Here is a 27250-nt window from a genome sequence, read left to right on the forward strand (position 1 = left end):
CCCACAGAGCCGCGCCGGACACTACACAGAACCTCGTCGGGAAGTTCCGGCCACTGCACAGAGCCGCGCCAGCCACTGCACAGAGCCGCGCCAGCCACCGCACAGAGCCGCACCAGCCACCGCACAGAGCCGCGCCTCCTGCCCCATAGATCTGCGCCAGTTACCGCGCCGGCCGCCCCACAGAGCCGCGCCGGACACTTCACAGAACCTCGTCGGGAAGTTCCGGCCACTGCACAGAGCCGCGACAGCCACTGCACAGAGCCTTGCCAGGCAGCACCGGCTGCCGCACAGAGCAGCACAATATTGTCTTGCCTCCCCTGACTTCCCTCCACTACCCCCCTGGTAAGCTATATTCGGATTTTAAGATGCACCCCTCATTTTCCTCCCAAAAATTTGGGAAAAGTTCGTCTTATAATCTGAAAATACAGTAATTACCTGGGTGGCTGGATCCGGATCAGTTCCCGGACTTCTCTCAGGGTCCGGGGTCGGTGCTCGGGTACTTTTGAACCCGCGTGGATCCGGACTTTCACAGTCCGCTCATCATTAGTCCATTGTCCAGTTCTAGGTCCCTTAAAGGAAATTAAGCTTTAGGTCCTATTTTTTTTTCCTGTTTTTGGTTGTATGAAATTAGAGGGAGTCTCCTGGCGGTATTTCTCCTTGGGGATGAAGGGTCTTTTATCATGGCCCCCCCCTTTTTGCGCTCAGTTCTGATGCAAGGAACGGGAAAATGATAAAGAATATTTAATGATATAATAAATTTGGAGCCGCTTTGATGAAGTCACAATAACACAAGGCAGCGGCTTCCTCTTTGTTGTTTTATCTTCACTTTTCTTGATCTTCCAAAGTAAGATCCAAACTTGTTAAATAGCAAATTATTTCCAGGGGGTCTCTGAAATGATCAGCGGCGCCTTTGTATTAAATTGTACCTGATATTTCCGGGGATAGAACATTGTTTATCCCCTTTGTTCTATGGGGATGAATATTTAGCGCTGGTATTCTTGGAGTGATCATTACTGCGGAGCTAATGAGGACACATCTCTTCTGTAGGGTCCCAGCGCCAGACGTAACAATGGCCTTACCTGCATCTCCCAACGAAACAATAACATCTCCACTAACAATAACACGGTCCACCTTTGACCATTCGTCTCTAGGTCCGCGCTGAATAATTACATATATAACAACATGGGCAAAGCTTTATTCTTCTGATACAAAGTTCCAAATCCCCTGTACAATATTGGTATTTTGACCAAAGCGTTTTCTGCAAATTATCCCCCTCTGCGCTATATAAAGTCTAATGCTGATTGGATGAAGCAGGTCAGGTGACGTGTATTTGTGTAGTGTCCCAGATTGTTACACGTTACAGAGGACGCAGCTCCTGACACTGCTCAGATAGTGGAGCGATCACAGAACCAGCAATAGTCAACAGGTTCTGAACCCGACCACCACTGAGCAAGACAAAAGTACAAGGCCGAGGTGAGAAAGCTGAACCCGACCACCAAAGAGCAGGACAAAGAAGTACAAGGCCGAGGTGAGAAAGCTGAACCCAACCACCACTGAGCAGGACAAAGAAAAACAAGGCCGAGGTGAGGAAGCTGAACCCGACCACCACTGAGCAAGAAAAAGTACAAGGCCGAGGTGAGGAAGCTGAGCCCGACCACCAGTGAGCAGGACAAAGAAATACAAGGCCGAGGTGAGAAAGCTGAACCCGACCACCACTGAGCAAGAAAAAGTACAAGGCCGAGGTGAGGAAGCTGAGCCCGACCACCACTGAGCAAGAAAAAGTACAAGGCCGAGGTGAGGAAGCTGAGCCCGACCACCACTGAGCAAGAAAAAGAAATACAAGGCCGAGGTGAGAAAGCTGAACCCGACCACCAAAGAGCAGGACAAAGAAGTACAAGGCCGAGGTGAGGAAGTTGAGCCCGACCACCACTGAGCAAGACAAAGAAGTACAAGGCCGAGGTGAGGAAGCTGAACCTGACCACCACTGAGCAAAACCAAGAAGTACAAGGTGTTCAGTGCTCAGAGACATGGCCAAGGTGAGGAGGCCGAGCCCATCAACCACTGAGCAAGATACAGAAGTACAAGGTGTTCAGTGCTCAGAGACACGGCCGAGGTGAGGAGGCTGTGCCCAGAAAACACAAAGAGCAAAATACAGAAGTACAAGGTGTTCAGTGCTGAGACACATGGCCGAGATGAGGAGGCCAAGCCCATCAACCACTGAGCAAGATACAGAAGTACAAGGTGTTCAGTGCTCAGAGACACGGCCGAGATGAGGTACCGCCGGTACTGAGCCGGGGAACCAACTCGGAAACCGGAGCACAAGAGGGGGTACTCAGACCCTGAAACGAGGTCTAGAAACTACTGGACTGAGTTAATTAACTGATTGCGGTCTGGACTTTAGGTCCTTTCCCACCCAAAGTCCCTCATAGAAGACAACAGCCCACCGAGGAGGATAGAAAGCCACCGCCAAGGCTCAGAGATCCCACGGGCCAGCGTCTGCAGGCAAACGGGCTCTTCCGACATCCACAAGCCGGGGAGCGGACTCCTGACGCTGCATGCACAGGCAGCCCCACAATTCAAACAGGTGCAGGGGAAAGGCAGAGACCACCAACCGGGTGGGGGATCCCGACTGCAGCCGGCTGCGGGCACCGACCACCATCATCTTGGTTTACCAGAGACTTGAGTGTTTCATTCTAATAGTGAGTACACCAGTGCCCTCCGGCCGCCCATCTCCCTGCACCGCCAAAATACCCCCAACGGGTCACGGGGCCACCATCGCTGCCCACGGAGGGGTTAACAACTTGCTGCATACCATCTCCCCCGGGTGCCCAGTAACTGCAGCGGTGGTGTTTACCTTCACCACATCCCGTGGGTGGCGTCACGAACTTAAAACACGGCTCCGGCTGTGCACCTACGTTCCCAAACCGCCAACCCCTTTTTGGTCGGAGTGACTGCAGGACCCCCGGGTCCGGAGACGCTCGAGCCACCCACTGAAGGTCCGGACCCGAGCGGCTCTGCCGAGCACAGGGCGGCACATACTGATCCTGAGTTACCTTCTGTATTATACTCCAGATCTGCACTCACTATTCTGCTGGTGCAGTTACTGTGTACATACATTACATTACTGATCCTGTACTGATCCTGAGTTACATCCTGTATTATACTCCAGAGCTGCACTCACTATTCTGCTGGTGTAGTCACTGTGTACATACATTACATTACCGATCCTGTACTGATCCTGTGTTACCTCCTGTATTATACTCCAGAGCTGCACTCACTATTCTGCTTGTTCAGTCACTGTGTACATACGTTACTGATCCTGTGCTGACTCTGGATTATATTTTGGCCTCTCTCCCATGTGACAGCAGTGGTATATTACATTATGTCACGTGGTGGACCGGGGCAGTTACAGACTTTGACCGTTGTCCAGTAATTTGCGGTCACACATTACAGGTCCAGACCGCACAGAGGAGTAATTCCGCCTGCAGGAGCCCATTGCTGGATATTGGATATCATACCGCGCTGGATCCGTCTGCGGCTTCTGATACGGGTTTCTAAAACAAATTCCATTCACCACGCACATTTACTACAACTTTGAAAAGTGAAGTCCTAATCTCTCAGCTGTCACCGCTTATTTCCCAGCGTGCCGCGGTAACCTGGCAAGTGAATAAACGTCTGCGAGGCTTCACAAATGACAGATGTCTGTCGGCAGGAGAAACTATAATGCAATTTTCCTTTTTTTTGCTTATGAAGTTACAAAACCACTTCTATACTATTGCCTGCGCCGTGTGCTGACTCCAGTCACATTCATCTCCCGGGCCTCAGACCGCTGCACCAGTCTAATCTATGGGCCCCAAACTGGGCCTCAGTGCAAATAGTACACAAAACGCTTCCCTCCAGGCAAATTATAGGGTTATTTCCTGATATGTTATTAATATTATTTCAGAGAAGAAAGCCTGTATTGTCTGGGTATGATCGATGGCAAAATAATACCGCCATAGAGTGCAGAAATAATAACATAATATAACCAGATAATACGGTCATACATTGCTTAAATAATAATAACATATTAAAATATTCTGAAAATATATATATTGCTCAAATATTACCATACTATACCCAATGCCGCCATATATTGCTCAAATAATATTACCATACTATACCCAGACAGTGCGGCCATACCTTGCTCAAATAATATTACCATACTATACCCAGATACTGCGGCCGTACATTGCTCAAATAATATTGCCATACAATAACCAGATAGTAGTACCACCATACATTGCTCAAATAATATAACTCTATGCCCAGATAATACCACTGAAATAATTCCAACATTAAATGCCAAGATAATACTCTGAAAATGCTCAAATAATATTACTATATTATACCCAGATAGTGCTGCCATACGTTGCTCAAATAATATTGCCATAAAATACCCGGATAGTGCCGCCATACATTGCTCAAATAAAATTACCATACTATACCCAGACAGACATTTTGGTATTAATATTATTTTTACACAGTATGGCGGCATTATCTAGATATATTATTCCGATATTGATTGTTGTATCAATTAATGGCGGCATCATCTGGGTATATTATTATAATTTATGATAATATTATCTGGATACATTATTACAATATTAATATTTTATCAATTTATGACCACATTATCTGAAAATATGAATATTATGATATTGATATTTTATCAGTTTGTCAGAATTATGTGGCTATATTATTACGATATTAATATTTTATCAATTTATACCGGTATCTGGATATATTATTATGATATTGATTTTTTTTTATCAATTTATGACGACATTATCTGGATATATTATTACAATATTAATATTTTATCAATTTATTACCGCATTATCTGGAAATATGAATATTATGATACTGATATTTTATCAATTTATAGCGGCATTATCTGGATATATTATTACAATATTGGTATTTGATCAATTTATGGTGGCACTATCCCTTTATATTATTACGATATTGATATTTTATCAATTTATGGTGGCATTATTTGGATATATTATTACGATATTCATTTATGAATTTATGGCGCCATTATTTGGATATATTATTACAATAATAATATTTTATAAATGTATGGCAGTATTATCTGGATATATTTTGTTATTAATATTATTGCAGAAATGTATGGTTATTTTTTTACCTTGGTATACTTAAAATGCATTGATACAATATGACGTTAATTCGGGGATTTTACTATATATATGATATATGAGCAATCAATGGCGGTATTATCTGGATATATTTTATTAATTGAGTTATTTCAGTACTGTATGGCGCCATTATCTCAATAGGATATAATATTATTAAAATAATTTGAGCAGTGTATATTGGGTTTATTTTGGCATAGGTTTTTATGACTGCGAGGATCCGCATGGGCGGGAGGGCAGGGAATGGGGAGGGGTCTCGGGCTGATTCTGGCCAATGAGCCCCCTGTAATTCGATACTTTTCCATTTAAAATGTTCCAATAGGTTTTCTTATATTAAAAGGAAGAGTTGCCGTAAGGAAGGTTGGATTTTTCGAGGAAACTTCTTCTAAAAACAGTCATTTGTCAACCAATCAGACGGCTAGTAGAGTTGCTGACACCGTCTTATCTCTACAGATGGCGCGGAGGGCCGCCTCATGGTGTGATCCTATACAGGGCAGGCATTGTCATTTATTTCAGATGTTGGGTAGTGAGTGTTCGCAGTCCCCGGCACGCTGTGAGGAATGTCACTTATTAACAGTCACAGGTTGTGAGGATGACAGATCTCGCTCCATTTAAAGACTTTTTCTTCGCACAGCGTGCGGCGACTTTCTTCTCGGGAAGCGGCGGCTCGTAAATCCTCACTTAAATAGGTTCTTCTAAAGTAGGATACAAAGTGTTTTGGTGCTTTAATGTACATCGACCTGATACATGCGGCAAGTTACTATGGCGACAATAAAAAAAAAAAATCAAAATATAATGTACTTTTATGATCCGCTGCTTGTCAGCGCCATTCACGACAGATTTCCACTTATTCCGAAGTCTTTGTATCCGTAGTCTGGATGCGAGAAATATATGCAGGTGCTGCGCGCTACAGTGAAACGTCAAACAAAAGCGCCTCTGCCGTTCCCGGAAAACAAAATATGTTTTGTAAATTCCTGGGTTTTTTTAATTTAAAAGTAAAAAAAAAAAATTTAAGTGGGGCACAAAAATTGTTAAGGACGGTGATCATGTATTTATCCATAATTTGTGCTCTGTCTCGGTTCATTTCCCAAGTTCTACAGATAAAAAACAAATTAATATATATATATATATAAATAAATAAAATATATATACATATATATATATTTTTCATATAATTATGCTATATATATATTTAAACGTTTATATATATATATATATATATATATATATACAGTTAGGTCCAGAAATATTTGGACAGTGACACAATTTTGGCGAGTTGGGCTCTGCATGCCACCACAGTGGATTTGAAATGAAACCTCTACAACAGAATTCAAGTGCAGATTGTAACGTTTAATTTGAAGGTTTGAACAAAAATATCTGATAGAAATTGTAGGAATTGTCACATTTCTTTACAAACACTCCACATTTTAGGAGGTCAAAAGTAATTGGACAAATAAACCAAACCCAAACAAATATATTTTAATTTTCAATATTTTGTTGCGAATCTTTTGGAGGCAATCACTGCCTTAAGTCTGGAACCCATGGACATCACCAAACGCTGGGTTTCCTCCTTCTTAATGCTTTGCCAGGCCTTTACAGCCGCAGCCTTCAGGTCTTGCTTGTTTGTGGGTCTTTCCGTCTTAAGTCTGGATTTGAGCAAGTGAAATGCATGCTCAATTGGGTTAAGATCTGGTGATTGACTTGGCCATTGCAGAATGTTCCACTTTTTTGCACTCATGAACTCCTGGGTAGCTTTGGCTGTATGCTTGGGGTCATTGTCCATCTGTACTATGAAGCGCCGTCCGATCAACTTTGCAGCATTTGGCTGAATCTGGGCTGAAAGTATATCCCGGTACACTTCAGAATTCATCCGGCTACTCTTGTCTGCTGTTATGTCATCAATAAACACAAGTGACCCAGTGCCATTGAAAGCCATGCATGCCCATGCCATCACGTTGCCTCCACCATGTTTTACAGAGGATGTGGTGTGCCTTGGATCATGTGCCGTTCCCTTTCTTCTCCAAACTTTTTTCTTCCCATCATTCTGGTACAGGTTGATCTTGGTCTCATCTGTCCATAGAATACTTTTCCAGAACTGAGCTGGCTTCATGAGGTGTTTTTCAGCAAATGTAACTCTGGCCTGTCTATTTTTGGAATTGATGAATGGTTTGCATCTAGATGTGAACCCTTTGTATTTACTTTCATGGAGTCTTCTCTTTACTGTTGACTTAGAGACAGATACACCTACTTCACCGAGAGTGTTCCGGACTTCAGTTAATGTTGTGAACGGGTTCTTCTTCACCAAAGAAAGTATGCGGCGATCATCCACCACTGTTGTCATCCATGGACGCCCAGGCCTTTTTGAGTTCCCAAGCTCACCAGTCAATTCCTTTTTTCTCAGAATTTACCCGACTGTTGATTTTGCTACTCCAAGCATGTCTGCTATCTCTCTGATGGATTTTTTCTTTTTTTTCAGCCTCAGGATGTTCTGCTTCACCTCAATTGAGAGTTCCTTAGACCGCATGTTGTCTGGTCACAGCAACAGCTTCCAAATGCAAAACCACACACCTGTAATCAACCCCAGACCTTTTAACTACTTCATTGTTTACAGGTTAACGAGGGAGACGCCTTCAGAGTTAATTGCAGCCCTTAGAGTCCCTTGTCCAATTACTTTTGGTCCCTTGAAAAAGAGGAGGCTATGCATTACAGAGCTATGATTCCTAAACCCTTTCTCCGATTTGGATGTGAAAACTCTCATATTGCAGCTGGGAGTGTGCACTTTCAGCCCATATTATATATATAATTGTATTTCTGAACATGTTTTTGTAAACAGCTAAAATAACAAAACTTGTGTCACTGTCCAAATATTTATGGACCTAACTGTATATAATATATATAATATATATATATATATGTATGTGTGTGTGCATATATATATATATATATATATATATACAAATTGGATTTGTGTCGAATTTAGAAAATAATAAATACATATTTATATATTTATTTAATTATGGACCCGGCTAAAACAAACAATTTGAGGTTTGTCATGCACGAAGGAGGCCACCGCCACTTTACACATTGCATTAGCTAAGAAAGGTTTAAAAGACCTGAGGCACGGCCAGACAAGCTTCCGCATAATGGTTTGCAGCTATCCTATCACATGGTATAGTGCAGCCAATCAGAAGGTACTATCAGAGCCTGTATAAAAGCTGAGGCAGGGAATGCAGCAGCCAATTTGTGAGAATCTGTACAGAGAAATGATGTTACGGCTTAGCAATATAGTTATTTCACAGTTTCATTGCTTTTTTTTCTCTGTCTAACTGTTCAATGTCAAGATTCCTATGTTTCTGTTTTGTTCTGCTATGCTCTTCTGCAGAGCCGTAATATGTTGCTTATGGTGCAGAGCGTTTTGCAGGTTGTTTCGCAGCACTGGGTTTCATGCTGGTCCTGGGAGATGCTCTCGCAAATGCTTCTTGTTTCCTCTGATTGCTCTGCTTCATTAGGGAGTGTGTTAGCTCAGGACGCCGCCAGTCGTACTTCCTGGTTACAGTTGTGCTGTTGGCTCCCGTGGTGCTCAGTGTTCACATCTTGGTCTCTCGACTCTGGACTGATGTTTACTCATCTCTGCCTGTCCTCCCCTGTTTCTGTTGTGACTTCCTGGCTTCTGACCTGGGACTTCCTCCTGACCACGTCCCCGTCTGCTCCCTGTATTTGTACGTACTCTCCTGGAACCCTGACCTTCGGCTTGTATCCTGACCTCGTCTCTGTCTGCCTTTCCGTGTACTGTCGTGCCATCCTGGTTTATGAGTTCGGCCTGTCTTAATACCTCTCCATTTACAGCATACAAGCAGTGTCTAGCGCCACCTTGTGACAGTCATCACATTCATATAGTGTGTGACAGCTCCGTACTAAAGAACGGTTACTATCAATTTATCCATAGCCATCTATGTTGAGGTCAATTTGACATTTCTAAGGCAGTATTTACATTATAGAGCTTGAAAGCATTTTGGGTACAGTGTAGGAGACCACAGAGTGTTACACACATCTTTTCTGGACAACTGGCACTTTTTGGGAATGGGATAGAGAATGCAAACTAGTGTGCCACAATTTCCAAGAACAGCGCCCATGGCGGCAATCTGAAGTGACCGCTTTACTGCCCAGGAAAAGTGAAATGAGTAGAGTTGGGCGATGCTCTAGTTGAACCATTCGCCAATTTTAAATTCGAGTGATTTTGGGCGGCGTTCGAGTCGTTCGACGTACTCAAACGATTTGCTTAAAGCTCGGCAGTTCGAGTTACGTTCGAGAACGGTTCAATCACCAAAAGCGTGGCTTTTCGCGGTAAGGCTATGTGCACATGTTGCGTATCTGTATGTGTCCTGCATCCCCAGCACAATCCCTCTCTCTTTCCTACTCACCGATCACGGGCGCGAGGCTGCACGGCTGTCACAAATCTCCAGCGGCTTTTCCTCTTTTGAACATGGCTGCCGCTTCATTATTCAATCAGGTATTCCCTGCTTTCCCCACCACCGGCGCCCATGATTGGTTGCAGTCAGACATGCCCCCACACTGAGTGACAGCTGTCTCACTGCAACCAATCACAGCCGCCGGCGGGCAGGTCTATATCGTGCAGTAAAATAAATAAATAAATAAAAACACAAAAACCTGTGATTCACCCCAATTTTGATACCAGCCAAGATAAAGCCACATGGCTGGAGGCTGGTATTGTCAGGATGGGGAGCGCCACGTTATGGGGAGCCCACCACCCTAACAATATCACACAGCAGCCGCCCGGAATTGCCGCATCCATTAGATATGACAATCCCGGGACTTTACCCAGCTCATCCCGAATTGCTCTGGTGCGGTGGCAATCTGGGTAATAACGGGGTTAATCATGGCAGGCGTTTCCCCGAGATACCTTCCATGATTAACCTGTAAGTGAAAGTAAAGAAACACACACAACGAAAAATCCTTTATTTGGAATAAAAGACAAAAATACCCTCATTTACCTCTTTATTAATACCCAAACAACAATCCAGGTCCGAAGTAATCCACACGACGCTTTCAGCTCTGCTACATGAAGATGACAGGGAGCGCCGTAGAACACGAGCGCTTTGTGTCTTCTCCACGCAGCACCTGAAGTGGGCTGCGCTGTCACCGGAGACTTCACTCTGCAATGCAGAGGTCAAGATTACCAAATCTTCATATGCTTCTCATTAGAGGCAGTGGCTCAATGATTAGAGCCACTGCCTACGGAGCATTAGTTCACGAGTTTAAGTCCTGGCTGTCCCAGTAAAGAATTTAATTTTAAATTATAATTATTATTTTTTTATAATTATAATTTAATTTAATTATGCACTCAGGGGAGGAGCCGAACATCAGCTGTGAGCCGCGGTACACACCTCTAAAATCGGAACAGTTCACGGAATGAGGCTGCATTGCTGTCTCCTCTCTCTCTTCTCTCTCTCCTCTCTCTCTTCTCACCCTTCTCCCTCTCTCTTCTCTCTCTCTCTTCTCTCACTCTCTCATCTCTCTCTTTCTCTCTTTTTCTCTCTCTTGTTCTCTCTTTTTCTCTCTCTCTTTTTTTTCTCTCTCTCTTTTTCTACCTCTCTCTTTTTCTCTCTCTTTCTCTTTCTCTCTTTTTCTCTCTCTCTCTTTTTCCCTCTCTCCTCTTTGTAGCTGAATAATCCACTTCTGGATTCTCAAGTGCAAAACAGATGTCAAGATTACCAAATCTTCCTATGCTTTTCATTAGAGACAGTGGCTCAATGGTTAGAGCTACTGCCTAAGGAGAAATAGTTCACGAGTTCGAGTTCCGGGTGTCCCGGTAAAGAATTTAATTTAAATTATAATTATTATTTATTTATAATTATAAATTATAATTTAATTTAATTGTGCACTGAGGGGAGGAGTCGGACATTAGCTGTGAGCCGCGGGACACACCTCTAAAACCGGAGCAGTTCACGGAATGAGGCTGCATTGCTGTTTCCTCTCTCTCCTCTCTCTTCTCTCCTCTTCTCTCTTCTCTCTTTTCTCTCTCTCTTCTCTCTCCTCTCTCTCTTCTCTCTCTTCTCTCTGTCTCTTCTCTCTCTCTCTTCCTCTCTCTTCTCTCTCTTCTCTCTGTCTCTTCTCCCTCTCTCCCTCTCTCTCCTCTCTTCTCTCTCTCTTCTCTCTCTTCTCTCTTCTTCTCTCTCTCCTCTCTTCTCTCTCTTCTCTCTCTCTTCTCTCTCCCTCTTCTCTCTCTTTTCTCTCTCCCTCTTTTTCTATTCTCTTTCTCTCTCTTTTCGCTCTTTTTTCTCTCTCTTTTCTCTCTCTCAGACCTGGCAATGATCAGCTGATGCGGTCACCTGACGGAATCAGCTGACACTATAAGTCGAGCGGTGAGGCCGGCTTTTTACAGTCCGGCTGGCTAAACTATCAACTGCTGCTGTCGGACAGGAATCTGCACAGAAGTGTTTAGTTTTTTTGTTGTTTTTTTTTGCACTGATGCATCAGCTGATTGTATAAACGGCTTTTATACAATCAGCCGATGTGTCATGTGATTCGGCCCTTGAACCTGACACATCAGCTGATCGCTTTGCCTTCCAGCAAACCGATCAGATGATATTGGATCCGGATTGGACGGCGCGGGACCCTTAACCCAGGATTACTGCGGAGGGGGATTTTTTATTTCAATAAAGATGGAGTCACTAATTGTGTTGTGTTTTATTTCTAATAAAAATATTTTTCTGTGTGTTGTGTTTTTTTTTATCTGTACTAGAAATTCATGGTGGCTATGTCTAATATTGGCGTGACACCATGAATTTCGGGCTCAGGGCCAGTTGATAATATACAGCTAGCCCTAACCCCATTATTACCCATCGAGCCACCCGTCACCAGAGCAGCTGGAAGTGTTGGATACAGCGCCAGAAGATGGTGCTTGTATGAAAGCGCCATTTTCTGGGGCGGCTGCAGACTGCAATTCGCAGCAGGGGTGCCCAGAAAGCTAGGGCACCCTGCGCTGTGGATTCCAATCCCTAGCTGCCTAGTTGTACCTGGCTGGACACAAAAATTGGGCAAAGCCCACGTCATTTTTTTTTTAATTATTTCATGAAATTCATGAAATAATTTAAAAAAAAAAAAAAAGAGCTTCCCTATATTTTTGGTTCCCAGCCGGGTACAAATAGGCAGCTGGGGGTTGGGGCAGCCCGTAGCTGCCTGCTGTACCTGGCTAGCATACAAAAACATGCCGAAGCCCACGTAATTTTTTTGGGGGGCAAAAAACTCCTGCATACAGTCCTGCATGGAGTATGCTGAGCCTTGTAGTTCTGCATTTCTGCTGTCTGTCTGTATGGAGGAGAGCAGACTGCAACTGCAGAACTACAGGGCTCAGCATCCTCCATCCAGGACTGTATGCTGGAGGGAGAGACAGGGGGAGCAGAACTACAAGGCTCAGCATGCTCCATTCACTAGTGTATGCAGGAGAGCAGACAGCAGCTGCAGAACTACAATGCTCCGCATACTCCATCTAGGACTGTATGCATGAGTTTTTGCCCACCAAAAAAATTATGTGGGTTTCGCCATATTTTTGTATGCTAGCCAGGTACAGCAGGCAGGTACGGGCTGCCCCCAACCCCCAGCTGCCTATTTGTACCCAGCTGGGAACTAAAAATATAGGGAAGCCCTTTTTTTTAATTATTTCATGAATTTCATGAAATAATTAAAAAAAAACAACAAAACCACATGGGCTTCGCCCCATTTTTGTATCCAGCCAGGTACAACTAGGCAGCTGGGCATTGGAATCCGCAGCACAGGTTGGCCTGAGCTTTTGAGCTTTCTGGGCCCCTCTGCTGCAAATTGCAGTCCGCAGCCGCCCTAGAAAATGGCGTTTTCATAGAAGTGCCATCATCTGGCGCTGTATCCAACTCCTCCAGCAGCCCTGAAGCCGGGTGGCTCGCTGGGTAATAATGGGTTAATACTATCTTTGTTTTACTAGCTAGTATTAAGCCAGAAATTCTTAATGTCAGGCAAGTTTGACCCGGCCATTAAGAATCTCCAATAAAGGATTAAAAAAAAGACACCACACAGAGAAAAAATACTTTAATAGAAATAAATACACAGACACATTAGAGACTCCATGTTTATTACTCCCTGTCAGCCCTCCACGATCCTTGTCTTCTGTCTTCTTTCTCTTTCAACCCATGCAGCTCTGCTACATCAGATAGCACAGCATGGGAGGAAGAACGCTACTGCTCCCGTGCAGTCTAATCACTCAGTGAGTGAGCAGAGGCTGCAGGCTGTAAGCGGTGACGTCACTGCTGACAAACGGGTTACTATAGCAACGGTGATCTCCATTATTTACCGGCTGTGGCATCAGGTCCTTTCATGTGGGCTGACTCTGTAAAGAACGCCGACATGCATGGACGGGGAGTTGACCATGTCCCAGAGCATCTCGCCGGTACACGGAGATGCTGGAACGAGCACCGCGTACCGGAGAGCTGCACTGAAAGGACCTAGCATGATGTCTAGCCATGTGACCAGTCTGTAGCCAATGAGATAATAGACACGTGACTGGTCACATGCTATTTTGACGTCATTGAAGGTCCTATCATCAGTGCTGGTTACTGGGAGGACGCAGCGATGATCGGAAGGAAAAGCGGCGGGAGACAGAGTGCAGAACGCGTCGCGGGGACCTGTAAGTGTAATGGCAATGTTTATTAACTGTATGTTTATATGTATAATGTGTTTGTGTGTGTTTTTGTTTGCCTGCCATTGTTTTCAATGGGGTTCGAAGGAGTTCGTTGAACGTTCGTCGAACGGAGCCTCCGTTCGACGAACCGAACCGAACTCGAACGCTAGGGGGGTGGCTCAACACTAGAAATGAGCCCAATCACTGCATTCAACTTCCATAGAATTTACGAGATTTGATACAAAGAAGAGACGTATCAGGTCTGAGCTTTCTTTTCTTTATATCTTTTTCTGCATTTTGTATCCACTCCTGGATATGACACATAAAACACCATGTATGATCCAAGCAATACTGGAATATACTACTACCAACTTTCTGAAAAGGTCAGACATTAACCCCATTGTGGTCTTGTATTCTAGAGGTCAACTGTGTCACTGCTGATGATCGTTCTACTGATGTGACTGAATGTCTTCGATGGGCCGGTCCTGCCCCACCCTCAGCGCAGGAGTGTAAAGTCCCTTGCAAAGAGGATTGTACATTTACCCCATGGAGTAAATTTACCTCTTGTACCCCAAACTGCACCTCAACTAAAACAAGGAGAAGATCCCTCACAGGTAGGACACTTGTTCCCTTACACCTTCCATAGTCATTAATTAGCAACCGGCAATAATAATATAAAGCATTGTCTTATGGAGCAACTACTGTGCTGATGGTTTGTGTTTTATTAAACTGCACTCAATGTTTTGCTGCTGCAGTCACTGTGTAAATCCAGTCGATTACTTATATTGTACTGATCCTGAGTTACCTCCTGTATAATACTCCAGAGCTGCACTCACTATTCTGCTGGTGCAGTCACTGTGTACATACATTACATTACTGATCCTGAGTTACCTCCTGTATTATACTCCAGAGCTGCACTCACTATTCTGCTGGTGCAGTCACTGTGTACATACATTACATTACTGATCCTGAGTTACCTCCTGTATAATACTCCAGAGCTGCACTCACTATTCTGCTGGTTCAGTCACTGTGTAAATCCAGTTGATTACTTATATTGTACTAATCCTGAGTTACCTCCTGTATTATACTGCAGAGCTGTACTCATTATTCTGCTGGTTCAGTCACTGTGTACAAACATTACATTACGTATCCTGTATTATTCTCCAGAGCTGCACTCACTATTCTGCTGGTGCAGTCATTGTGTACATACATTACATTGCTTATCCCGTACTGATCCTGAGTTACATCCTGTATTATACTCCAGAGCTGCACTCACTATTCTGCTGGTGCAGTCACTGGGCACTGATCTTGAGTTAGAATGGCAGACAAACGTATAACAAGCAGAAGATATCGTCAGAAAATTCATCTTTGAAGTCTTCAGAATTGTGAATGAAGCTCTGGAGTGTAACCCAGGCTGGATACTAGGATTATTGTGATGTATTTACAAAATGTTTTTGAAAGCTACATACATACTGAGAGAGAGACAGAGAGAGGTGTGTATATATATATATATATATATATATATATATATATATATATATGGTATAATGATGGTCGTGGACATGTGACCGTCTATTGATGCTGGGAGGTGATGGACATGTCATACATACACAGCCTTTTTATTATATCACTTTCTGCTTCACCATCTTGCACCTTGTGAATATATACGGACTATAGCAGATACTTAGCATCCTCCTGAGACACAGTTGTTGTGTCCCGCTGTGATGTTAATTATGCTTAATAGATTAATTTACTGCAGGAATCCTGTCTACAACTGATGTAATTAACAATAAATTACTTTTCTGTTAACTGAATAACAATATTAGATCACAATGAACGATTGAGCTGTTTGCAACGCTTCATACATTATAAGGAAGGAAACCCTGCACATGTTCCCAAAGCCAAGAGAAGTGAACCTAGAACCTTCAACCTATGTATATCTGTAGTGGTGTAGTCCCCGATTGCCCAGAGCTTTCCAATCGTGTTTCCAAATCTTCTGAGATTTGCTTTACAGCTAACAAGTAGACCAGTGACGAGCAAAAGGGTAACAATGTTTTGGACTTTTGACTTTCAGGCTCCATATCTCACCATCCTCTATAGCTCTGAGTGTGAGGCGACCTTCCTGTTATAGACAATCATCTCGGCTACCTCATACATAAATGTGACTTGCAGCTATTTAGAATATGATTATTATTCAGATTCTTGTCATGTCGCTACATTGTTACTGTTTTGCTCTTAAAAATCTACATATTAATTTTATTATTTTGTTAGCATTTTGTAAATCCACATTTGGACATACTCTAGATCAGATTCAAGCATGTCTCCATCAAATCTGATCTCAAGTCTCCTCTCCACGTTCCCAGTGTTGGTGTATACTGGTCAGGTCTCTTCTCTACGTTCCCAGTGTTGGTGTATACTGGTCAGGTCTCTTCTCCATGTTCCCAGTGTCGGTGTATACTGGTCAGGTCTCTTCTCCACATTCCCAGTGTTGGTGTATACTGGTCAGGTCTTTCTTCTCCATATTCCCAGTGTTGGTGTATACTGGTCAGGTCTCTTCGCCACGTTCCCAGCGTTGGTGTATACTGGTCAGGTCTCCTCTCCACGCTCCCAGTGTTGGTGTATACTGGTCAGGTCTCTTCGCCACGTTCCCAGCGTTGGTGTATACTGGTCAGGTCTCCTCTCCACGCTCCCAGTGTTGGTGTATACTGGTCAGGTCTCTTCTCCACGTTCCCAGCGTTGGTGTATACTAGTCAGGTCTCTTCTCCATGTTCCCAGTGTTGGTGTTTACTGGTCAGGTCTCTTCTCCATGTTCCCAGTGTTGGTGTATACTGGTCAGGTCTCTTCTACACGTTCCCAGTGTTGGTGTATACTGGTCAGGTCTCGTCTCCACGTTCCCAGTGTTGGTGTATACTGGTCAGGTCTCGTCTCCACGTTCCCAGTGTTGGTGTATACTGGTCAGGTCTCTTCTCCACGTTCCTAGTGTTGGTGTATACTGGTCATGTTTCTTCTCCATGTTCCCAGTGTTGGTGTATACTGGTCAGGTATCTTCTCCACGTTCCCAGTGTTGGTGTATACTTGTCCGGATTCTTCTCCACATTCCCAGCGTTGGTGTATACTGGTCAGGTCTCTTCTCCACGTTCCCAGTGTTGTTGTATACTGGTCAGGTCTCTTCTCCATGTTCCCAGTGTTGGTGTATACTGGTCAGGCCTCTTCTCCATGTTCCCAGTGTTGGTGTATACTGGTTAGGTCTCTTCTCCATGTTCCCAGTGTTGTTGTATACTGGTTAGGTCTCTTCTACACGTTCTCAGTGTTGGTGTATACTGGTCAGGTCTCTTCTCCACGTTCCCAGTGTTGGTGTATACTGGTCAGGTCTCTTCTACACGTTCTCAGTGTTGGTGTATGCTGGTCAGGTCTCTTCTCCACGTTCCCAGTGTTTGTGTATACTGGTCAGGTCTCTTCTCTACGTTCCCAGTGTTGGTGTATACTAGTCAGGTCTCCATGTTGGTGGTGTTGTTGTGTACTGGTTTGGTCTCTTCTACACGTTCCCAGTGTTGGTGTATACTGGTCATGTTTCTTCTCCATGTTCCCAGTGTTGGTGTATACTGGTCAGGTCTCGTCTCCACGTTCCCAGTGTTGGTGTATACTGGTCAGGTCTCTTCTCCACGTTCCTAGTGTTGGTGTATACTGGTCATGTTTCTTCTCCATGTTCCCAGTGTTGGTGTATACTGGTCAGGTCTCTTCTCCACGTTCCCAGTGTTGGTGTATACTTGTCCGGATTCTTCTCCACATTCCCAGCGTTGGTGTATACTGGTCAGGTCTCTTCTCCACGTTCCCAGTGTTGTTGTATACTGGTCAGGTCTCTTCTCCATGTTCCCAGTGTTGGTGTATACTGGTCAGGCCTCTTCTCCATGTTCCCAGTGTTGGTGTATACTGGTTAGGTCTCTTCTCCATGTTCCCAGTGTTGTTGTATACTGGTTAGGTCTCTTCTACACGTTCTCAGTGTTGGTGTATACTGGTCAGGTCTCTTCTCCACGTTCCCAGTGTTGGTGTATACTGGTCAGGTCTCTTCTCCACGTTCCCAGTGTTGGTGTATGCTGGTCAGGTCTCTTCTCCACGTTCCCAGTGTTGGTGTATACTGGTCAGGTCTCTTCTCTACGTTCCCAGTGTTGGTGTATACTAGTCAGGTCTCCATGTTGGTGGTGTTGTTGTGTACTGGTTTGGTCTCTTCTACACGTTCCCAGTGTTGGTGTATACTGGTCAGGTCTCTTCTCCATGTTCCCAGTGTTGGTGTATACTGGTCAGGTCTCTTCTCCACGTTCCCAGTGTTGGTGTATACTGGTCAGGCCTCTTCTCCATGTTCCCAGTGTTGGTGTATACTGGTCAGGTCTCTTCTCCATGTTCCCAGTGTTATTGTATACTGGTCAGGTCTCTTCTACACGTTCCCAGTGTTGGTGTATACTGGTCAGGCCTCTTCTCCATGTTCCCAGTGTTGGTGTATACTGGTCAGGTCTCTTCTCCACGTTCCCAGTGTTGGTGTATACTGGTCAGTTCTCTTCTACACGTTCTCAGTGTTGGTGTATACTGGTCATGTCTCTTCTCCACGTTCCCAGTGTTGGTGTATACTGGTCATGTCTCTTCTCCACGTTCCCAGTGTTGGTATATACTGGTCAGGTCTCTTCTCCACGTTCCCAGTGTTGGTGTATACTGGTCAGGTCTCTTCTACACGTTCCCAGTGTTGGTGTATACTGGTCAGATCTCTTCTCCATGTTCCCAGTGTTGGTGTATACTGGTCAGGTCTCTTCTACACGTTCCCAGTGTTGATGTATACTGGTCAGATCTCTTCTTCATGTTCCCAGTGTTGGTGTATACTGGTCAGATCTCTTCTCCACGTTCCCAGTGTTGGTGTATACTGGTCAGGTCTCTTCTCCATGTTCCCAGTGTTGGTGTATACTGGTCAGGTCTCTTCTACACGTTCCCAGTGTTGGTGTATACTGGTCAGGTCTCTTCTACACATTCCCAGTGTTGGTGTACGTATACTGGTCAGGTCTCTTCTCCATGTTCCCAGTGTTGGTGTATACTGGTCCGGTCTCGTCTCCACGTTCCCAGTGTTGGTGTATACTGGTCAGGTCTCTTCTCCACGTTACCAATGTTGATGTATACTAGTCAGGTCTCTTCTCCATGTTCCCAGTGTTGGTGTATACTGGTCAGGTCTCTTCTCCACGTTCCCAGTGTTGGTGTATACTGGTCAGGTCTCTTCTACACATTCTCAGTGTTGGTGTATACTGGTCAGGTCTCTTCTCCATGTTCCCAGTGTTGGTGTATACTGGTCAGGTCTCTTCTCCACGTTCCCAGTGTTGGTGTATACTGGTCAGGTCTCTTCTCCACGTTCCCAGTGTTGGTGTATACTGGTCAGGTCTCTTTTACACGTTCCCAGTGTTGGTGTATACTGGTCAGGTCTTTTCTACACGTTCCCAGTGTTGGTGTATACTGGTCAGGTCTCTTCTCCACGTTACCAATGTTGATGTATACTAGTCAGGTCTCTTCTCCATGTTCCCAGTGTTGGTGTATACTGGTCAGGTCTCTTCTCCACGTTCCCAGTGTTGGTGTATACTGGTCAGGTCTCTTTTACACGTTCCCAGTGTTGGTGTATACTGGTCAGGTCTCTTCTCCACGTTCCCAGTGTTGGTGTATACTGGTCGGGTTTCTTCTCCACGTTCCCAGTGTTGGTGTATACTGGTCAGCTCTCTTCTCCACGTTCCCAGTGTTGGTGTATACTGGTCAGGTCTCTTCTCCACGTTCCCAGTGTTGGTGTATACTGGTCAGGTCTCTTCTCCACGTTCCCAGTGTTAATGTATACTGGTCAGGTCTCTTCTCCACGTTCCCAGTGTTGGTGTATACTGGTCAGGTCTCTTCTCCACGTTCCCAGTGTTGGTGTATACTGGTTAGGTCTCTTCTCCTTGTTCCCAGTGTTGGTGTATACTGGTCAGGTCTCTTCTCCACGTTCCCAGTGTTGGTGTATACTGGTCAGGTCTCTTCTCCATGTTCCCAGTGTTGGTGTATATTTACTCTGAATACAGAAATATTGTTTTTACAGTCAGCACCATATAGTAATTACGACCATCCTGGTCCCTGTCTTGTAGTACTGGGCCCCATCTTAGTCCCTTTCTTGTAATAATATGCCCATCCTTGTCCCCTTGTAGTAATGTGCCCATCCTTTTGCCACTCCTTCTTCCCTTCTTGTTGTAATGGGCTCATCCTTTTCCCCTTCTTGTAGTAATGAGCCCATCTTTTTTCCCTTTTTGTAGTAATGTTCCAATCCTTGTCCCCTTTGTAGTAATGTTCCCATCCTTGTGCCCATCCTTGCTGCCTCCTTGTATCAATGAGCTCATTCTTGTGCCCTTTTTGTAGTAATGAGCCCATCTTTGTCCCCTTCTTGTAGTAATGAGCCCATCCTTGTCCCCTTCTTGTAGTAATGAGCCCATCCTTGTCCCCTTCTTGTAGTAATGAGCCCATCCTTGTCCCCTACTTGTAGTAATGTGGCCATCCTTGTCCCCTTGTAGTAATGTGCCCATCCTTGTCCCCTTCTTTTAGTAATGTGCCCATCCTTGTCCCCATTTTGTAGTAATAGTAATGTGCCCATCTTCATCTTCATGTCTTCATCTTGATGATGTGATGATCATATGATGATCATCACATCAACCCCTCCGTAGAAGTCAACGTCAGACGAAACGCGCGTCGGGCTGAGGACAGATGAGCTTCACAGACCCGGCATTAGGTATCTGTTATCTCCTCCATTGTTCTACATTACAACCTCCATGCTGCTATCCCATTAGAAACCTCATTTAGGCACTACAGCACTTTATCAATTCCCTTCCTGCAATTAGGATTATTTGGTATTTACCTATTTATTTATTGCTGTTCTTGAGCCTATATGCGGTTTCCCTCTTTTTGTCTATCAGGCACTATAGCACTTTGTTATTTATTCTGTTTATCGTTATTGGGATTTTTGACGCATGTTTCAGTATTTATTGATATTTATTGGCATTTTTTAATTTTTTGCTATATTTAAATACAGAAAAAAAGAAAAATGTACTAGGTATATTTATTGATTATTTTGGATGGAGTAGCAGTATTAACTTTCAGTGGTCCCTCTGGTATATTTTTTGTGTCTTTCCTATCCTCTTTAGAGTAACCCTGTCTATACCACTTGCATTTGTTTCCCGATTACTATAATTATTACTCTTATTTTTTTTTTTAATTCTTTGATGAATTTATACAATAAAATATATATATATATATATTTTAATTAAGATTTGATTTTCTGGTGGTCTTGACCTCTGTGAACAATTTTTTCCACACATCTGCTCATAGGGGTCTTTTTGTTTTGCTTCTCTTTGACACCACACTAAGGGATTTTTTGATTATGCTATACCAATGAATACTGACAGCAGGAACAATGGAAAGTCAGGGAGCATTCTGCACAGCCAGACGCTGTGACCTTCTATGGCCAGAAACCACATGACCGTCTTTCACATTTGACCGTTGAGTTCTAAGTGGTAGGATCCTGATCTCGTATCACCTATCATATGGATTGCAAACTTGGTGCTTATCTGCTAAAGATCAATATCAAATGCAAACCTCCAGGCGATGGACTTCTGCAGATTTTCAGCAGTAGGATTGTACAAGTCTCAGTCACATGCTGCAGACTTTCACAGATTCTCAGCAGGGACTTTAGTGTTGAAGGGGTAGAAACTGGAGAAAAATGTGCATGTATTGGACAAGGATTTGCTGCCAAATCCACACGAGAAGTAGGTTGGACATATCAGCGGTGCAACCGCACAGGGGTCCAATAGGTTAAGGGGCTCCTTTCTACCTCCACTGCAGATGGAATTGGCCATTATGATGAGTTATTGGGCTGCAAAGGGCCCATATACTGTCCTTGTGTGTCACCCAGGGAATGGGGTACTCGGTCCCGGGCAGTTTACAACTGGGGAATGTCACTTTCGTGGCCGTGGCCCGGTCCCGCGCATTGGAGGCTTTTTAATAGGGAGTATTTACGGGGAGATTAAAGTCATTGGTGTGACGCCACCTGCGGGTTGCGGTTAATATTGTGGAATCGCCTCTGCTGAGTTGATTATTCCCTCAGGGCTGGTGGTGATGGCAGCTGTGGTGGTAGGCCCTCCGCAGGTAGGGCCGAGCCTAGGAGATGTATGATGGAGTAATAAGGGAGGCCACACCGTGGGTTGTAAGTCTCTACTCACTCTTGTTCCCTCGGACGGCTGGTTCAGGTCCCTGTATTTCCAGTGCCAGTTGATGACTCGGTTGCTCTGTCCCCAGCACCCTCATTGTGGTTGGGTCCCCATAATGTGGAGTGCTTGGGGCCCGACTGTCCCTTTTTGTGTCAGTCTCCTTCTCCGTACGGCGTGCAGCGTGGACCCTGTAGGACTGGTCTGTGTCCCGAACCCTGATCCTTGCTTTACTGCTGGTACCCCCGGATCTGTGGGTCAGTGAGGTCCGTGAAGGTCCCCTCACTGTGCAGGTATTTGCCAGGCAGTCTGACACTGTCGCCTGACCTAGGGCCCTGTGTCCCGTGCGTGATCTGGTCCCAGTGGTACCCGTGTATACCTGCCCTGGCGACCTCTATCCTGTGCCCCCGGGCCACCATTACACGACCCATCTCTAGGCATGTCTTTCACTACTTCTCTAGACTGACTGCTGTCCCCTCCCACCAGGTTGTCTAGTCCCCTGGTCTGGTTCCGCCCTCTAGGTGGCCATCCCCTTGTATCTGACTAACCAATTACCCCTGGTGTGGAGTGGTAAGGCTACTTTCACACATCCGGTTTTTGCTCTGTGGCACATTACGGCGCCCTGCAGAAAAAACACAACCGTTTTTTTTGCCGCCGGTTGCGTTTTTTTTTGCATAGACTTACATTAGTGCCGTATTGTGCCGCATGCTTGCGTTCGGTCCGGTTTTTGCCGCATGCGGCAGATTTAGCCGATGCCGCGGCCGGATGGAACGTTGCCTGCAACGTTTTTTGCTCCGGCAAAAAAACCGCATCGCGCCGCATCCGGCCGCTGCGGCGCATTTTTCAATGCATGCCTATGGACGCCGGATGCGGCGCGATGCGGAAAAAAACGCATCCGGCCACCGCATGCGGTTTCTTCCACTGCGCATGCTCAGTAGCATGCCACAACCGGAAAAAAACGGACGGGCCGCATGTAAAAACTTATGCAAAGGATGCGGTGTTTTCGCCGCATCTGTTGCATAGGTTTCACAGCCGGATTGAGCCGCACTGCTCAAACCGGATGTGTGAAAGTAGCCTAACTAGGATTTTGTGTGTGTGGGTGTTGCGGGCACTGGTGTTCCAGGTCCCCGTGAGGATGCAGTTCCCTGTAGTGCCCTGGGTGTCTCAGAGGCGCTACACTTGCAGAGGGACCCTCCTCTGTCCTCTCCAGAATAAGACACCTTAACACAATCAGAACAGTTCTCTGCAGAGCGAATGCTCAGACTATCCATCCGGATCTGGATTTTATGACCCAGCCGGGTCCTCAGAAGCTCCATAACCCGTTCCACTTGATCTTACAGCAAGTTTTTCACCTGGAGTTCATTACAAGCCTTAATGAATCCGTAACTCTGACTTGATGAGAAGATCCGGCCGGCATATAAATCCAACTTCATTAGAACAAACAGCATAAAACATCAATAAAAAAAAACATAAAAAGCATAATCCTTCTCCGCTTCACCTTCATGGGCTTTAAAACTTCAAAAAGAATTGTGTACAGAAAATCTCGGCTCCACGTTAAATTTCATTTATTGCTTTGGTGTAAAATACCGCCGCCGCCGGGGACAGCGGAAAATTGTGAATAACGCTTGAAATGTTTATTGAAAACAAAGGCAGAGTAATTGTTTTACACGGGGCACGTAATTGAGGAACATAAATAGCCCGTATAACCTTCGTATTAGGAGAGCGGCACAATGGCGTTCATTGCCTATTCTTTGATATATGGCCGCTCGTTCCCTTCTTTCATGATTAACCGTTCCGGTGCCGTGTTTCTGCCCATGAATAATTTCATTCTGTATCATCTTCCGAGGCGCTGCTCAGATCCACGTCCAAAAATACAAGGAGGGATGAAAATCGGCATTTTAGGAGTTGGTCGAAAAAAAAAATAAAACTTGCATTATAGAAGTAGGCAACCTTACATTTCCGCCAATCTTGTTAACCACTTCATGACCCACCGATTTTGTACGTTTGTTTCTCCCATTTCTCGCAATACAACATCAGGACATTATGGTCAAATGCTTTGCAGGCTGCAATCATGTTATATCTAATGATGAGCGGACCCGGATTGTAAAAGGCCTGATCCGTGCGGTTTCAAACTTACCCGAGTGCCGGACCCAGGCCCAGGATTCCGGATCCGGCAACTCGGAAATAAAAATAAAAAAAAATAAAGGAATAATAAAGAAAATAAGAATGAAGCAAGCGCGCTATACTTACCAAGGCTCCGGCGCAGCAGTATATTGCTCCTGTGGCCGCCAATTCACTTCCAGGACCATTCATTACCTTCATTGCATATGCACTGCTCTCCGCACCCACCAGCTGTCCTGGCGTCTGTGATTGGTTGCAGTCAGATGTGCCCCCCCCACCCCCAGCCTGTGTGACAGCATCTGCCTGCAACCAATCACAGGCTCTATATTGTACAGTAAAAAATAAAATATTTGGCGTAGGTTTCCCCCATGTTATGATACTCAGTACAGATAAAGCATATGGCTACAGGCTGCAACCCCCAGCCGTGCACTTATCTTGGCTGTGTATCAAAATAGGATGCGGCTTTTTTTTTATTATTTAGATAAATAATTTAAATAACCAGCATGCAGTCCCCCTAAATTTTGATCCACAGCAAAGGTAAAGCCTGACAACTGCGGGTTGTTATTCTCAGGCTGGGTAGACCAATGCTTATTGGGCCACTCCCAGCCTAAAAATAGCAGCCTGCAGCCACCCTGAATTGTCGCATCTATTAGATGCGACAGTTGTGGAACGCTACCCAGCTCTCTCTGATTGCCCTGGTGTGGTGGCGATTGGGGTAATAACGGGTTAATTACAGCCCACAGCTGTCACTAAGCCTTAGATTAGTAATGGGGAGGGTTTATGAGACCCCCCTATTACAAATCTGTAAGTGAAAGTAAATAAACACAAACACCAAAAAAACCCTTTATTTGGAATAAAAGATAAAAATACATCCTCTTTCACCCTTTTACTAACCCCCAAAACAGCCCTGCACGTCCGACGTAATCCACACAAGGTCTCACGATGATTCCAGCTCTGCTACATCTGACCTGATCATGATCTGAATGATCATGGATTCTACGGGTCTGCGTTTATTCTTGTTTTTGGCACCAGTAAGTCTGGATCACAACAACTCTCCAGATCAGTATAGGTAAGCTGTAGCTGGCATTAATCAAATAGTCCAGCCAGTATATATGGGAGGGGCGCAAACGTGGTTCAAGTGTTTGCAAGTCAGAATAACAGTGAATATATATATATATATATATATATATATATATATATATATATATATATATATATCTATATCTATATATATACATATATCTCTATCTATCTATCTATCTATCTCAGTGCTGGCCAAAAGTATTGGCACCCCTGCAATTCTGTCAGATAATACTCAGTTTCTTCTTGAAAATGATTGCAGTCACAAATTCTTTGGTATTATTATCCTCATTTAATTTGTCTTCAATGAAAAAAAAAATCATAAAGCCAAATTGGATATAATTCCACACAAAGCATAAAAAAGGGGGAGGACAAAAGTATTGGCACTGTTTGAAAAATCATGTGCTGCTTCTCTAATTTGTGTAATAACAACCCCTGTAACTTACCTGTGGCACCTAACAGGTGCTGGCAATAATAAATCACACTTGCAGCAGGTGACATGGATTAGAGTTGACTCAACCTCTGTCCTGTGTCCTTGTGTGTACCACATTGAGCATGGAGAAAAGAAAGAAGACCAAAGAACTGTCTGAGGACTTGAGAATCCAAATTGTGAGGAAGCATGAGCAATCTCAAGGCTACAAGCCCATCTCCAAAGACCTGAAAGTCCCTGTGTCTACGGTGCGCAGTGTCATCAGGAAGTGTAAAGCCCATGGCACTGTGGCTAACCTCCCTAGATGTGGAAGGAAAAGAAAAATTGACGAGAGATTTCAATGCAAGATTGTGCGGATGGTGGATAAAGAACCTCGACTAACATCCAAACAAGTTCAAGCTGCCCTGCAGTCCGAGGGTACAACAGTGTCACCCGTACTATCCGTTGGCGTCTGAATGAAATGGGACTGTATGGTAGGATACCTAGGAAGACTCCACTTCTTACCCCGAGACATGAAAAAGCCAGGCTGGAGTTTACCAAAACTTACCTGAGAAATCCTAAAACGTTTTGGAAGAATTTTCTGTGGTCAGATGAGACAAAAGTAGAGCTTTTTGGGAAAAGCCATCAACATAGAGTTTACAGGAAAAAAAAAAAGAGGCATTCAAAGAAAAGAACACGGTCCCTACAGTCAAACATGGCGGAGGTTCCCTGATGTTTTGGGGTTGCTTTGCTGCCTCTGGCACTGGACTGCTTGACCGTGTGCATGGCATTATGAAGTCTGAAGACTACCAATACATTTTGCAGCATAATGTAGGGCCCAGTGTGAGAAAGCTGGGTCTCCTTCAGAGGTCATGGGTCTTCCAGCAGCACAATGACCCAAAACGCACTTCAAAAAGCACTAGAAAATGGTTTAATAGAAAGCACTGGAGACTACTAAAGTGGCCAGCAATGAGTCCAGACCTGAACCCCATAGAAGACCTGTGGAGAGATCTCACAATGGCAGTTTGGAGAAGGCACCCTTCAAATCTCAGGGACCTTGAGCAGTTTGCCAAAGAAGAATCGTCTAAAATTCCAGCAGAGCATCGTAAGAAACTCATTGATGGTTACCGGAAGCGGTTGTGCGCAGTTATTTTGGCTAAAGGTTGTGCAACCAAGTATTAGGCTAAGGCTATGTACGCACGTTGCGTATTTGCATGCAGTTACGCTGCGATCTGCACCGCAGCGTAACTGCATGCGTTCTTCGTCCCCAGCATAATCTATGAAGATTATGCAGGAGATGTGCGCACGTGGCGTATTAGAGCGCAGCGCTTCGGCTGCTGCCCGAAGCCCGCGTTCTAAGAAGTGACATGTCACTTCTTTCCTGCGCTCTGCATGCAGCCCCCGCTCTGTCTATGGGAGGGGCTGAACTCAGAGCGCATGGAATCGTCTTTTTTTTTTTCTTTTTTCATTACGGACTCTCTTTCTGCAGCGATTTGAAGCGCACGTGTGCTGTTCAAATCGCTGC

At 44.7% G+C, this 27250-nt stretch overlaps 1 protein-coding gene across 1 annotated transcript in view; it reads left to right on the top strand.

The window, feature by feature from the left end:
* Nucleotides 1–27250, top strand: part of THSD7B (thrombospondin type 1 domain containing 7B) — a 593888-nt gene that overhangs the window by 374073 nt on the left and 192565 nt on the right. The window contains exon 13 of the mRNA XM_075317161.1: nucleotides 14289–14483. Coding sequence (XP_075173276.1) covers nucleotides 14289–14483 — 195 coding nt within the window. The remainder of the gene's footprint in view (nucleotides 1–14288; nucleotides 14484–27250) is intronic.

Source organism: Anomaloglossus baeobatrachus, chromosome 7 (genome assembly GCF_048569485.1).
Source record: "Anomaloglossus baeobatrachus isolate aAnoBae1 chromosome 7, aAnoBae1.hap1, whole genome shotgun sequence".
Taxonomy (NCBI): Eukaryota; Metazoa; Chordata; class Amphibia; order Anura; family Aromobatidae; genus Anomaloglossus; species Anomaloglossus baeobatrachus.